Raw genomic sequence first — 16717 nt, 5'->3', positions numbered from 1 at the left:
TCACTCCATGATCCTTTAAATAGCACTATTGTGGCGCAGCAGTCATTATCTACCTGCTCTTTCCATTCAAGCCAGTTGCTTTTAAAAATATATAATGCAACTCTAAAAATGACTACTACCTTTAAATTTTGAAAGATAAAAGAATTCCACTGAGTGTGGGAGTACCAACAAAAACCTCTGGATGGATTGTTTTGTAGTAATTACATACCACAGTGAATATTAACATTAAGAATATATTTAGTTTTATAAATGAAGATTAGTGAATTATTGAAGGATAACTAATTTCATTCTATTTCTTTCTCATTAAAACTTAATATATTTAATTTCCTTTTTTTCCAACTGCTTCAAGTTCATTATGAAAGTAGGAATATTTTGTGGGAGGCATAATTTATCAAATTTGGTGTTTGTCATGCATCACTGTGGAACTGTTTGGCCTAAAGAATTGAAAGCACATCACTATTTTCAGCCTAAAAATGAAACACTACTTACTAGAAACAAGACTTGATGGGACTGTTGATTTGTGACAGCTGACTTACTTGAATGTAGTTGTCAACAACTCCCCAAGCAAAGCCACAAGGAAATGTCCCTTCTATTGGTAGATTTTCTGGTAAAGAAGGGAAGCCATTTCTTTCTATCAGCTTTTGGTAAAACAAGGCTGAAGACTTTGGCAGCAGCTTCTTATCATGACTTAGGAAATCTATGTAAAATAATCCACGTCTAATGCTGTATCCTCTGTGCCATTCAAAGCCATCCATGAGGGACCAAACAGTATAACCAATGACTTCGACTCCATCATATTTGATGGCTAGTAGGAGGAAAGGAAAGGGGAGAGGAAGGGAAGAAAAACAAAACAACCTTGAATTACTCATTTGTCTTATGAGTAATACATTATATGAAGCCCCAATATCTCTAAAATATAAATGAACAAGTGCAACTCCTCATAATTAAGATATTTATAATAACCAACCTGGCAACGTACATAATAGTGCTAATATTGAGTCTTTTGATTTTTATAACTATCTCAAAGTTATTAGGGGAAAAATTTAATTTCCCAATCTGGCAATTTATATAATAGTGCTAATATTGAGTCTTTGGGTTTTTAGATCTATCTCAAAGTTAGTAGGGGAAAATTTTAATTTCTTTTGCTAAATACTTTATGATTTCTACATAATTTTAGAAGTACTAGTTAATAATTAAGTCTACATGGTCCACTAAAGTTAAAACTGAAAGATACACTCTTAGTTTAAAAGCATCTTTCAATAGCAGCATCCTAGCAATTTTTTAAAAATTCATTTAAACAGATCTTTAGTTCTATTACTTAAATACTCAGGTTAAGTATAATGTGCATGGCTTAGTTAATTAATTTTTTTAAAATTTTTCACAAAGCTGCAATCAAGCCTAGAGTTTAATGTTAACCCACAAAGAAGTCTCCCCTCATGTTACCATATTTCACAAAACTAATTTTGATTTCCTAGCAATAAAGCATGACTTTCATTTCATTCAAAGCTTCCTCTTAAAAGGACAGAAAAACTATTGTGTAATTATTTTCCTATGACATTCTGATGTACTCTTTTCAAAATTACATATTTATGCTCTTTACCATCATTTAAAAGAATATAAGCACATAAACTAGGAACTACATATCTTTCGGGGTGGGGGGAAAAGGGAAGAACATTGTTCTTCATGTGGTCTAGCAGAAAGAACTCAGACCCCAACTCAGAATTTTACTTACTGAATCCCAGTTTTCACCTCTATAGAATGAAACTAACATTGTTATTTGTAAAACAGTAATGCTAAGCATTACTATTGCCATAACATATCTTACTGGCTATGTGACTCTGGGTAAGTCACTTAACCTCAGTTTCCTCATCCGTAAAAATGGGGATAATAACAGCACCTATCTGCCAGGGTTCTTGTGAAGATAAAATGAGATAATAGTTGTAAAGTGCTTTGTAAAGCTTAAAATGCTATACAAGTTCTAGTTATTGTTGTAATAATGTTATTGTTGTTAATAAATATTAAAATATTAGAATTTAATAAGCTTAGGCATTTTTCTTAATGAGTTTTTTTCAGGAAATGAATATGTTAGCAACACTCCTACCTTTTAAAGTTTCCATAATGAACTTTTTGAGGTAATACATGTACTTGGCATCATCCCTCTTGGTGGTGCCTGAAACAAACCAGCCGTTCTCCACAATGAAAATCTGAGGATGGTTATATTCAAGGTCTATCCAGGAAAGGAGCTGCCTCAGACTTGGTGATTCTAATTGTCGAAACTTCATATGAGGGTCCAAGAGCTGAAAACTCAGGGTTGGGCCAAAGGAAAGTGCGAAAAAGTCAGCTGTTCCCTTGATGAAATTTTTCTCAGATTCAGTAAAATTTGGCAAAAGAGATGAAAGGTTTTCCTTCATGCTCTGTGGGTAGTCACCATCAATGAAAATTGGTTTAGCAAACCAGCCCAATACAAAGTCAAGAGATTTTTGACATTCTTTTAAATCATGTTCAGTCATCTTTCGGGGACTGATCCAGTGGGAACTAAGTGCAATAGACACTTGTCCTCCTTGAGTTGAACGAAAAGATGTATTGTAGAGATGCCAGACTTTAGCATGGGCCTAGGAAAGAAAGAAAAAAAGAACAATCAGTTTGTTCTGACTTGAAACATGTTTCAGCCATGACTTCCACTGTTATTGGCTTCAGCACCCAACCCGATTATCAACCATAGTTTTGCAATAAAATACTCATTTTCAATGCCAGAGGTTTCTAGTATCCTCTAGGGCTATATTTTATGAGCCAGTGAAAGAATATGGTTTTCTCATATATATGAAGGGAATTCAATAAGTAAGGTAAAGCTAAGCAAATATTCAATCAATCAATCAATATTTATTACTATCATTATTAGAGTGTGACTTGATGGGCTGACCACATTATTCCAATGCCAAACATACATTTGTCTAAAAGACTACTTTACAGAGAACTCACACAAGGCAAGTGCTCACATAGAGGTCAGAAGAAGTGATACAAGGGTACTCTCAAGGTCTCTCTGAAGAACTTTTAAAATATTTGTGAGACGTGGAAGACACTAGCAAAGGACCACCCAGCTTGGCATGCCTGCATTAAAGAAGACACTATGCTGTATGAGTGAACCAGAATTTCAGTAGCTCAAAAGAAATATGAAGACGCTCAGTTTTAGCGATATCTCTACTTCAAATATTCATGTGGACTATTTGTGCCCAACCTATGTTAGAGCCTTCCAAGCTCATGTTGGTCTGATGAGCTGTAGTCCAACACATTGAAGGACAACAACCAACTAACTGTGTACATGCCAGGTACTGTGTGCCAAGCACTGGAGATACAAAAAGAAGCAAAAATAGTCCCTGCCCTCAAGGAGCTTACAATCTAATGGGGGAGACAACATGCAAACAAACATAAAAGCAAGTTATATGAAGAATAAACCAGTGGATAGAATACTGGTCTTGGAGCCAGGAAGACTTATCTCCCTGAGTTCAAATCTAGCCTCAGATACTTACTAGCTGTGCGACCCTGAGCAAGTCCCCTGTTTACCTCAGTTTCCTCTGTAAAATAAGCTGGAGAAGGAAATGTCAAACCACTTCAAGTATTTCTGCCAAGAAAATCCTAAAGGGGGCCATGAAGAGTCAAACAGAACTGAAAAATGACTGAACAAGAATAACAAAAACAAAAGGAAGGCACAGGAATTAAGAGGGGTTGGGAAAGTCTTCCTGAAGAAAGTGGGATTTTAGTCAGAAGTTAAAGGAAGTCGGGCAGGTCAGTAATTGGAGATGAAGAGGTACAGAGTTCCAGGCACTGGGTGCAGCCAGGGAAAATGCTGGGAAACCAGATATGGAGTGTCTTCCTCATGTAACAACCAGGAGGCCAGTATCACTGGATGAAAGAGTACTTATAGAGGAGTAAAGTGTAAGAAGATTGGAAAGATAGGAGGACTTTGTTTTCTGTCTTTTGTTTTTTGGGGGTATTTTTGGTTCTGTTTCTTCTTTCTCGTGATTCATTCTATTGGTCATAATTCTTCTCTACAACTTGACTAGTGTGTAAATAAGTTCAATGCAAAGTTATACTTAGAAGATATATCGGATTCCATGCCATATTGCGGAGGGTGGGGAAGGGAGGGAAGAAAATCTGGAACTCAAAATTATGTAGAACCAAGTGTTGTAAACTGAAAATAAAAAAAGAAAGAAAGATTAAAAAAAAGAAAAGATAGGAGGGGGCTAAGTTATGAAGGTTTTTGGATTCCAAATAGAGCATTTTGTGTTTGATCCTGGAAGCAATAGGATCCATTTTTTGACCCTTAGCCCATACTCAGAACTCAAAGGGTAGTTCTGGCTTCCTGGAGACTAGCAAGGCCTTTTCAGAATTCTCCCTGTGAGTCGGGAAGCACAACACCTAATTATAGCTGATAGGGAACAACAGCCCTCTAGTCACCCACCTCTTCTCTAACAGCTGTCGAAAAAAAATTGGCTTCTTGGCATTGACTTTCCTTTGTTACCATAAACTCTTATTGACTTTTTGATATCTCATTTTTTGCATATTTTCTTTCTTGTCCATTCAAGGTGATGATGGTTTTGTCTCATTCCTATGTGAATTAAGTTGCTCTTCAACTTTGAAACATTCTGACTACTTTTCCCGTATTCAAGCTTGAGTGTGCCAGTAGATTTTGTGTGACATTCTCCTTGAAGCCTCTATTCTTATTTTTCCCTTTGATTTCTCACACTCATCAGTTCCTGCCAATATTCACACCACTCCCAGTGAAAGCTTTTCAGTTTTGTATGCCAAATCTACTCTTTCTCTTCCCTAAATATTCTCCTAACAGCTCATTTATGTGTGGTTGTCCAAGGACAGCCTCATCCACATTATGAAGTCACCCACACATTTCAAAGTTATGAGTAGTTTATGACTAACTTGTACTAAGGGATTTTTGAGGCAGATATTTTACCTTTTGCACTATATTCTATAAAATACTTTACATGCTTCAACAATCTACCCAACCAATCAGTATTTGTTGAGGACCAACTATTTGTTCCAAAACACATTTTATCTCCACACACCCATCTTTCAATATATTCACTAAAATAATTGGGTCATTTGTTCATGTTCCAAAATTCAGCTGTCAGGCTACCATATCCCACCCACCCCTGCCAATGGCAGAAGAAACCCCCAAGCAAATAAAATAGAAGTAAGGTTCCCAGACTAGTGCAGAGAGTTTATGGAAGAAACTCCCCCCCAAAACCCACCTTGACTATACTGCAGTGGTCTTTAAAGAAATGTTTGGGGGAAGAAGTGTGGACACCTGTATCCCAAATATGATAAATGCCGCTCAGCAGAGCAAATGACTCAAAGGGAACAATTGTCACTTCAAAATGGGTTACAGACTATGAAACCAACAGCCTTGTTTCTGAAAGTGTTCTAAGTGTCTCCACACTTTCTGAAGTTCATGGTGAAACTATTTTTCTGTCTCTCTTTGATTTTACAGATAGCCAAAGAGAGCATCTCAGGAAGGCCCCAACCTATAGTTATGAATTAACAAATGAATTGCAAAGCACTGTGCAGTCATCTTCATCTGATTCTAATTCAGGTGATGTCAAGTATACCCAGGGAAAAGGTCAGTGGTCAGACAGTGTTACAAGACTGCCTAAAAACCAGATACTCAGACAGCCACATGGTAGTGTCAAACTGGACAAAGTTTTCCTGGGTAACTGCACTGATATTTTGTAAACTACACACCACACAGACAACATCTTGAACAGGATGGGCCTATACCAGCCCCCACATACCATTTTAGCAGTCTATTTGACTAGAGAGTGAGGTTAAAAATATCTATATTCCACTCAGTATATACTAACACACATTTAGACAGATGATAGATGAATAATTTATAACTTAGCTAAGCACTGGAGATATTTCCTTCTCCCCCCAAAACAGCAAACAAGATAGCCCTGGCCCTCAAAGAGCTTATAGTCTAAAGGGGGAAGACATAAAGAGGTATATAGAAAAGCAGAGTGGGAAGGGGAAAGAGGATACCTGCTTAAGACCTGTCAAGGAAACTGAAGTAAATAGTGGTGCCTTGGAGGATTACCTATCAGAAAAGCTCCTTAAGATACATTGCATTTAATTGTTTTTACAACCATCCTGTGAGATCACGCAGGTCCTAGTTCAAAACTTCAGTGAATCTGTGATCCCAAGGTTGGTACATCAGCAACATAATCCACCTACACCTCTTCATCATGTGCAATTGCTGACCATACCCTTCTGTAAATCAGTCCAAGAGGATCCACCCACACAACAAACTTGGGGGCTTCCTCTAGACCTAGGGCTCCTAAACTGGGGTCCATGAACTTGTTTTCTTTAAAATATAGATAGATAGATAGATAGATAGATAGATAGATAGATAGATAGATAGATGGAGATAGAGCAATATAGATATAGAGATAGTTATAGATAGATAGATAGATAGATAGATGGAGATAGAGCAATATAGATATAGAGATAGTTATAAATATATATAGATGATATAGATATATATTTTATAACTGCATTTCAATTAAATTGATTTCCTTTGTGATCTTATGCATAAAAACACTGTTCTGAGAAGGCTTCACCAAAATGTCAAAAGAGTCCATGATACACATACAGAAAAAGGTTAAGAACACCCTGCTCTAGATCCCTTGATAGTCTGTGACTACTAATGGATTACTATCATTGGCTATCCCCCACCCCAGACACCTCCTTTCCTGGTCATAACTCTCACTTAGGATTCCACTTAGTGGTAGCTTTTAAGACAGTTGCCAGAAGGGGCTTATTATCAAGAAACACTCTTGTCAGCTGCCAAGTGGTATGGTAGAAAGAGTCCTGGACTTGTAGTAGGACAAGAGTGGGGTTCTAATCCTGCCTTCTTAGTAGTGTTAGCTCATCATGGTCAAGTTACCTCTCAGAGCCTGAGTTTCTTCATCTGTAAAACATAAATAATAATAATAATAATAGCCTTTGGGGTTGGAGTAAGGGTCAAATTAGATACTGTATATAAAGCAGTGTGTAAAACTTGAAAGTCTATATAAATGAGAGATACTGTGTCAGAGCAGTTATCATGACTGCAAATGTTCAAATGACTCCCATCCTTCTTAGGCTTACTTCTTCTATAGAATTTTATACTTGAAATCTGCTCTCGAAATCTAAGGGACCAGTCAGACCATGACTGGCTTGCTTCTCTTTATCGTAAATTCTAAACTTCCCAAGGTTCCCACTATTTCTACCCACCAGGATCCAGTCTTCCTTTGTTGGTCTGAATCAGATCCAGAATATAAATCATCCGTTGTTGGATTCTTTGTTTTTAAGCATGAGGTGATCATTAAGTCAATAAATTACTAGTTGTTCTTTTGGGAGGAAGTGAGAGCTAATACACATCAAAGAGGAACATGTCACTACTCCTACATGCCTATATGCAAAGTTGGTGATCTTTTTCCTTCTTTTCTTTTTCTTAGAAATAGGCAGCTAGGTGGCACAGTAGATGGTGGCACAAGTTTTGGTATCAGAATATTTGAGTTCAAATATGGCCTCATGTACTTACTAGATGTGACCTCGGGCAAGTCACTTAACTTTTCTTTGCCTCAGCTTCCTCAGCTGTAAAACAGGAGTATGGTGTGAGCACTTTGCAAACCTTGAAGTGCTACATGTAAACGTGGGTGTTCAGTCATTTTCAGTTGTGTCTGACTCTTCGTGACTCGCTTGGGGTTTTCTTGGCAAAGAAGGGTTTGTCATTTCCTTCTCCAGCTCATTTTATATATAAATACAAGCTATTATTACTATTACTCCTCTGTATGTGGTCTCTAATGCCAATATCACTTGTATTTTTTGCCTCTATTCACACCTTCCCATATAATCCCACCATGTTTTGCTTGTTTCATTCCAGAATTTCATTGTGAAGAAATGTGAAATGCTACCCTTGCCCATTACATCTCTCTTCTTTCTTTTGAATATGTTTTATTCTTACAGAGCCATACTGTAGTCATAGCCCTCATCCCACCAAATGACACCTATAAGGGAAAAACTTCCTCCTTGAATTAGGATATTTATTATGTTCTTATTTTCTTCAAATATATTAAGCCATGAATTATATGATGGACTCTGTGGATTGTCTCCTGCAAACTTCTGGGTATCATCCCTGCTTTTTTTCTTACTTTATAGCTACTCTTTACGATATCTTGTTTAAAGGAGATATTTTCTCCCACCTCCTTTCTCTCTGAGCCCTTTGGATTAAATTTGTACAAGTCTCAGAAAATACATTCTCACCAGACTTGTTTATTAGGTGGGACAAAGGTTCCCCAGCTCCCTGCTACCCTGGGAAAGATCACATCTGACAACTGAGTCCTCTCTAACTGAATGTTTAAATAGGGTTGGGTGGGGAAAGAGTGGAAGGGGTGGATAGAATAACTTGCCCCTCCACCCACCTAGCTCCTGCCATTGCAGTGAATGGATTGAGGAGGTGCCTCTCTATTGTAAAATGAGGTAGATCCTTCTTGGTTGATACTGTGGTTCCTAGTGGGCCTTTCTGTTTACCGATGGTGACTAAAACCCTCTTAACATGACTGATTCCAATACTAATAGGAATTTATCTTTCTTGTGCAAAGGGCTGTTAAGTCCTCTCGTTGAAAGAGGAAGAGCTAAAATACACGGGTCCCAAACGGGTCCTAATGAGGGGACACTTACTGGATATGACCTAATTTGATTGGAATCCATAGGCATGGGGTCAGAATTGGGTCAGAAAGCTCTTCAGTAGACTCTCTCTCTGCCTCTCCCTATCTTCCTTGCTGGCTGGCCACAGGAGAACAACTTCCTGAGGTTGCTCTGACTTCCTTTCTGGTGGCCTAGAGGAAGAGGAGCTGCTTACTAAATTCTGGATCTCCTTTCCTGCTGGACAGGAGTCCTGGCTTTGCTTCCTTTTATTCTTCTTCTTTGCTGATAAGGATTTAGGAAATCCTTCACTTTACTTGGGTCCCAGTAGGTCCAAAATTGGTATCAATTGTAATCTAGCACAAACCTCTCATGAAGAAAAATTGAGTACCTTACTTTTTAGAATATTTAAGAACCTTGTAATAGGAGGTATTTTTGATCATTTGTATGTTCTTTGTTGAGTTAATATTTCTTCTGAAGAGTTGATATTTTCTGTAGTTTAACTTATTCTAGATTTATGTATGTTATTAATTAGAGAATTTCTCCCATACATTTTAACAAAATTATTTTGTGCAGTTCAGCTTTCCCAGCACTGGATATCTAATGTTGAGAAAACCCCAAAAGCTCCAATCCCACATAATTGGGTGCACAAAAACTATGTAAGAATGGAGAGAGGTGAGGCAAATTCATTATCACCATTGCATTCCAGCCCTGGCCAGGACATTACAACAATGATAGAGAAATCCATAATACTAACTGATGATGATGATGATAGCATTTGAGGTTGAAAAAACACTTTACAAATTTTAGCTCATTTTATCCTCACAACACCTCTGGGAGGCAAGTGCTCTTTTTAACCACCTATTCACTTCCCAAATTTGCCTCTTTCTTAAATTCCTTGATTTTTACTTTCTTGCTCAAGATTTTATCATCTTTAGCAATGTTTTATTTATTTCTTTTAGCCTTCTATCTAACAGTATCATTTCTACTCACATGAACCACCAAAAGTGGGTAGGAGTCATCTGCTTGACAAACATTCAGAGGTTCCCTTTGAAGCTTTTTAAACACACTCCAGAAGGACAGCACAAGTCACTATTGTGATTAGGTCAACAAGCAGCTATCTCAGGACCTTTCAGCAGGAGGTTGCCAACCACCACCACTGCTCAGTTCTTCCTCTGACCTTTCCTGGATGTTCTCATGCCTAACAGAGCCAATGAATCCATAACATTATTCTCCTCATGGAAAAACTACAATATTTCCTCTACAACTTACACAGATCCCTCCTCTTCAGGAAGAGCTTCATGCTTCTTACTTCCAAGTATTCATTTATCGTCCCTTTATTCCTTTCTTTTCTGCTTCTACCCTTCAACCTTGTGATATACACACATCAAGATTCTCCTCTCCCTCTTCAGATTCTTTTTCTTTTTCATCTTCACACAGAAGCCCTTATTCCATTGTTTTAAGGAATGCATTATTTTCACTAACAACCTGGAGAGTAGAATGACATTCTTTAAGCCCTTTTTCTGCTCTTCTAGGAGAGAGACCAGCCTATACTTGAAGTATAAATGGGAGCACTTGGTCACAGCAGAAATATAAACAAAACACACTCTTCACAAGTCACTGAAAACTTCTACCTTCGTGCTATGCATACTCCTTGGAAATGAAATCCTCAGTCTTGTGCCTTCCTTGATTTCAGCACCCCTAGAGAACTGCTGTGGACAATTGCAAGTGGGGGTCAACACAGGAAAAGCTAATCTCTTTCTCACCTCATTGGTACCTCATTAACACTTTAAGGGCCACATTCAACTCCTTTCCCTGCTCTCACCGAATTTTTGCCTTTTCCTACCAACTTATTCTACCTACCTTGTCTTATTAACAACCTACTGTTGTATATAGTCTTGTACCCAGAGAGCTGTATGACCAGCGCTGCATTTTAGAAAGTAGGCTGGACTTGTAGTCAGGAGAAACCTGGGTTCAGATTCTGCTTTTGATACCTTTCTTAGCTGCATGGCCTTGAACAAATCCATTTGATCTCTGAGCAGATATTCCATACCGTCTCCCATGTAACCAATTGCTAAGTCACATCTGGTCAGCTGGAAGCATGCAGAGCACATCTGGGCAAATCAGAATGAAATAAAGCTAGTGTAAGGAGAGCTAAGAACCATCTTTCACCCATAAAAAATGTAGAGTATGGACTTTGGTACTTTGTTACGAGGTATCCATTGTTCTCTTAACAAGTTGTCAGTGGGCAAGTCATACTTGAGGGTAGAAGAGGAAAAGTATGATCACAATGATTGGGTAACTCCTTTTATCAGTCCCCCCCACCCTTTGCAATAATAATACCTGAAGTCTCTACTGCACAGGGTTATCATGAAGACCAAATGACCAAAGAATGCAAAGGCTATATACTTCTCAGCTATAATTAAGGTAGTCAATCAGCAGATCTCAAAACTTTCTCTAGGAGATTCTAAGAGCCCCACCTCTCCCTTCTCCACACCTACTGAAATGCTTACTGAGAAAGGAGGTGCAGCTGGCACATCTATGCTCCCCTTAGTGACTCTGCTATCAGCATACACAAATCAACCAGTATGGACTTTATAGATAGTACCAACACACTCTACACTCCTTTTCCCTTGCACAGCAATCTCAATATCTCACGAAAATGAAAAGTAGCATTAATAATAATGTTGGGGAAGAAGCATATAGTGAACACTACCACCAAGATACACCTACAAAGCGAATAATTCTATGATTTTCTCTCAGATCTAGCCATCATATATTACATAACACAGTCACAGAATAAATATCTCTTGATTTTGTGATTCTCCCTATTTATTTTTATTATTCTCCCCTCATATGTCTTTTAAAGATTCTTTCTAAAGGTCTTTGTGTATCAGTAACAAAGTATGAGTTGAACAATCTCAATTTCCATGACCTTTTCTCATTTTTCAAACTTTTAATCCTTTTTTATTGTGCTTCTAGGCATACTGCTTCCCTATTTATAGGTAACTCCTCTTAAAATTTATGGGTGATATATAGGATGAGGAAGAGGAATCAAGATAAGTGTGTAAACAAAAATAATCCCAAAACAAACAAAACACAGCATGGCTAGAACACAATTTAAGCCTTGTTTCTTGGAATTAAAAAAGAGAGAGAGAACATTCTGCGATTAATACCACCACCAATACATTTTAATGGTATTATTCCAGTATTTGTGTGTTGTTAGGGCACCATAATAAGAATAATAAATCAGCGATTAGCATTGAGTCTTAAATTACTTTTCTTTAGACACTCTCCCCCTTCCTCTTTTGTAAGATACACCCAATAAATCATTTTGAAACCACCATAGACACTCAGAACAATACTAAAAATTTAACTAGCTGCAAATAATAATGCTACTTTCATTTCTAAGAGTTCATCCTTCAAAATGGTTGCTTATCCCAAGGGAATAAAGGAATTTCATATATGGCATACAGGAAAGAATTATTAATGTGGACTTTTATCAGGTAATAGTGATGTCAATTCATCAAAAACTACTTTTATCAATTTGTGCTCATTTCTTTGGAAGACCAATTATAATAGCTAACTTAGTTCAAAAATTCCACTGGATATGCTTTATTTTTTCATATATTTCAGAATATAAATTCAAAAGTAAGTTCCCAGGTTGATTTAGTTTCTTTTGAGGGGGGATAATTGAAGTGAAAAGACATAAAAGAATTAATTTAACCAGAATGGGTGCTCTGCACTATGTAGCTAAACAAAGAATTCACTTATCCCAGTATGTAAACCACTCCCACAGAGCATTAGCCACTCTTGGAAGTTTCTATTTTAATTTAATTAATTTAGATTATTAGAGAACTGTTTCCCAATCAGTTTATCATAGTATTCCTAGATACAGTATGTTTGCCAAAAAGGTACATACATACTTGACACATTTAATCAAATCTACAAGTTTGTATTAAGTGTCTACTATTAGCAAGGCAATCTGCTAGACATTGCTGAGGGACAAAGGGGAGAAAAAGTAGTCCCTACCTACCCCTCAGGAGAATATGAAATACCTGCAGAGATTTCAGTAATTCCAGAATCTATGATTTTAATCTTTTAGTATTCCCTTTCCAAACATAGATTATAACGTCTCTAGGATTTAGTCTTCCAGAATTACACTGGCCAAAAAACTTGTCACCCCACATCCCAACTAGTGATGACTGTCTCCAAATTTATCTTGATTGATACTTGAATGACAGATACAGTCTATGGGCCTGCACTTGAAGCCTCTTCAGCTTGTTAGGACATGCTGGAGTTTGTATCCAGTGGCACTAGCTTTGAAAGCTCAGTATGACCTGTATACCAAACAAGGCATTGGAATGGGACTTTGGCATCAGAGCTGGAGAAGCAACGCTGTTCTGTCGTTTCCATTGTCTCCAACTCTCTGTGACCCCATTTGGGGTTTCTTTGGCAAAGATACTGGAGTGGATTGTCATTTCCTTCTCTAGCTCATTTTATAGATGAGGAACTGAGGCAAACAGGGTTAAGTGACTTATCCAGGGTCACACAGTTACTAAGTGTCTGAGGCTGAATCTGAACTCATGAAGATGAATCCTCCCAATTGCAAGCCCAGTGCTCTATCCACTACACCACCTAACTGCCCAGAGAAGCAGTAATCTCATGTGATCCTTGCAAGAATCCAAGTAAGTAATGCAAGTAATATCCCCATCTGACAAATGAGGAAACCAACTAGGAGAGGTTAAGTGTCACATGGTGGTAAACAGTTTTGTGGCACCCACAGTAAGACCACATCTTAACTTATAGAAACTTTCAATGTGACAAAGCAAATTCGTAGGCACTGGGAAACAGGTGTCTCCAGTTAATGGGGCAGCTGCCATTAATTTCACATTGAGAGATCGTAAATAATCATGGACAACGTATAAAAGGCAGCCACCATGGTCTCATAGTACTGGCAATTATCAGAATGCCCAAAGTATTTCTATTGAGGCAGAACAAAGAATTATTACAGTGCTAACAACAGTACCTAGTTCCTGGTCTATGATTTAGAATTCTGACAACATTCCATATTGGTACTAGATGCTCTTCCATTATTACACTTTGGTGTGACTCTGCTTTTGTATTTTTTCTGTGGTACAAAAAAAACCACAGCTAGAAAGCTATATCTCTGTATATGGGGAGAGTTGAGGCTTGGGGATTTCCACACAAGTATTTGTAGATTGTGTAAGAGACCTAAGTTGATTAGAGTAACACTAGGAACTAGACTAAAGCCAGGCTTAAACGCTTAGCATATACCTGATATGTCTGCTGGTGCCTGGCACACAGGAGATGATTAATAAATCATAGTTCACAGGCTACCTTTCCTTCTCTCACGTGGGTATAAGAGTAGGGAAGAAATTGCATATGACAAGGGCCTTGTTTAAAATCAAACAGAGAAAATGGCAGTACTCAAACCCAAACCCGGATCCCCTCCAAGTTCAATGTTTATATAGCATTCCCTCTGACACCCTTTCTAACTAAAATTTTATTATTCCATGGTTCTAGTTATACAAGTAGAAAAAAGCACTATTGTTTAAATATGCCAAGGTGACATTCCTGACTCACCACCATCAGATCTTGTATAAGCTTTGAGTTCTATGTGCAGATGTTTCTGTGAGTTGGACATAACAAAGCTTCTAGCTACTAGTCCCATTAAGCATCTGATATCTAGGAAATGATTATCTATTTCAGTCAGGTGTAAATCTAGAAAGAATGTAGTTCTTTTATGCATAACACTCATAAACCACCTATATGTGCTTATAAAATAAATGACATTTGATACTCACCTTCAAAAAGCTTAATCTAGCAGGAGAAATAAGACTATGTAAATGCAATTGAGGTTCTATGATAACCCCTTTACTAACATGTTTCCTCTCTGAGGTCACCAGTGACCTTCTAAATATCAACTCCCATGGCTTCTTTCCTTCATTAGACTTCCCTGTTCTCCTATTACTGTGGGTGTTTACCCCCAAGGAGCTATCCTTGGCCAGTTTTGTTTTTTTTAATCATTCTGTACCATCTTGACCTTTGAAGTTGAAGCCTCTGGAGCCCTTCTCATAATAATATTTTAAATGAATGAAGGAAATGCTAAATTTCAGTTAGAAGTCAGTAAGAATAAGGATGTAATTTTCCCCATTCAAGTTTATAGTCCCCAATCCCAGGTCAAGAACTCCTAGTCTACACCATCATCCTTGGCAATATCTTTTTAAAATTTTATTTTTATTCTGACCCTAACAAATACCAAATTACAAATTACAAAATGCAAATTACAACAAAAATAGATCTGTATGTGAAACTATGAATATCTATTACAAGCAGCTTGCTTTTCCTTTGAAATGTATAATAAATTCAACATGAAACTTGCAAAGATATCCCACTTCTGTGTTTCTTGATGTTCTCTTCTGCAGATTTTTTTTAAATGCTTCAATTACTCTCTTTCCTTAAAGAATAATCCTACTGGTAGTTCTCCTCTCCCCAGTGAAAACTAAAACTCCTTGCAATAAGTAGGCACAATCAAGAAAAACTCATTCCCTAGACTAACAGTTCCATGAACGGTGCATTAGTGTGCATTGGTTGGAATTAGAAATGTATGTCTCACTATGCATCTTGATTTAATCACCTCTCTGTCAGGAAATGGGTAGCATGCTTCATCACTGGCTTCCATTGATAAAATAATACCAGTTTCTGATGTAAAATTACTTGAAAGTGCCACAGCATTTGGTGGCAATGGCAATTTATTTTCTAGGTCTTCGATAGCTGTGGCTGTAGCACCGGCAGGAGCAGTTGCCCAGCTGCATCTTCACAGGGATTGTTTCCTAAGATAATAGCTGAGGCCGGTAGGCTCTTCCTAAGGCTCTTGGGTTCAAGGGCCTGGGCTGCCTCTATCATGGTCTGAAATGAGAAAGCGGTTATGGTGATGATCGTAGTTTGGCTTCTGGCGCATGTTGCCTTCTTGCTTTTCCCTCAAGGTAACTTGCTGCTACAAGCAAAGCTGTTTTGTCTCTCCTGTGTGTGGCAGTTGATTGGCAGTTGATTGGCAGTTGGTGGAGATGGCTGGCCCCTTCTCAGATGGTTTTTCTTTTTCTTTGATCTCTTTAGGGTATAGGCTTAATAATTGTATTGCTGGGTCAAAATTTAATGAATTTTAAAATATAGCTTCAAATTGTTTTCCAGAATGGTTAACTAGACTAATTAACAGCTCCACCAACAGTACATTTTTGTGCCAATTTTCCCACCACCCTTCTACTAAATGTTATCTTTCCCTATATAATCATCTTTGGAAATCTCATTTACTCAGGCAGGCTATTTTCAAATCCACCTAACTATACTGTCTTGTAGGCCGCATCTCTCCATCTTATTCATAAAAATTGCACAAGTATCTTTGTCAAATGCTTTGCTGAATCTAGGTAAACTATGTCTATAACATTCACCTGATGTATCAATATATTAGATCTTCCAGTTTAGAAGTCGTTCTGACTTCTGTTTCCTTCTCTAGATGTTCCATTTAAAAATGAGTTCTAAAATCTTGCTCAGAATCCAAGCCAAGCCAAGAATTCCATTCTCATCCCCTTTTTGAAAATTGGGACTTTGTCCTTCTCTAATCCTATGGTTTCTCTCTTGCCCACGATGTTTTAAAGATAACAGAATACCTTAACAAATATAACTGCTCATTTTTTTCAATACCTGAGGATAGAGTTCACCTGGGTTGGTCAAGTGCCAAAGCCTGCTAAATGCTCTCTTTTTGTCTTACTATTTGCCTACTTATCTTGGGTATTAACTCCCTGTTGGCTGTATTTGTTCTTTCCTTTCCAGTCCAACGATTATTCTGCCTATCTTCAGAATTCCCATGATGTATCAGTTCGTTAAAACAGACAATTAGGTTAGTCTATCATCTCCTATTTCTGGCAAAGGCATGCTAGCTTTTTGTAATCACTGCTTCAATTGAAAATTCTCATAAAGTGTCCATTAATTATATGTT

General features: G+C 37.6%; 1 protein-coding gene across 1 annotated transcript in view; it reads right to left on the bottom strand.

The window, feature by feature from the left end:
* KL (klotho) overlaps positions 1–16717 on the bottom strand; it is a 54367-nt gene that overhangs the window by 27980 nt on the left and 9670 nt on the right. Inside the window, exons 2-3 of the mRNA XM_036746078.1 lie at positions 2102–2612; positions 537–805 (exon numbers count right to left, since the gene is read on the bottom strand). Of these exons, the coding sequence (XP_036601973.1) occupies positions 537–805; positions 2102–2612 (780 nt within the window). The remainder of the gene's footprint in view (positions 1–536; positions 806–2101; positions 2613–16717) is intronic.

Source organism: Trichosurus vulpecula, chromosome 2, assembly GCF_011100635.1.
Source record: "Trichosurus vulpecula isolate mTriVul1 chromosome 2, mTriVul1.pri, whole genome shotgun sequence".
In the NCBI taxonomy this organism is placed as follows: domain Eukaryota; kingdom Metazoa; phylum Chordata; class Mammalia; order Diprotodontia; family Phalangeridae; genus Trichosurus; species Trichosurus vulpecula.
Note: the sequence above shows the minus strand (reverse complement) of the source record. Positions and strands in the feature narration are given on the sequence as shown.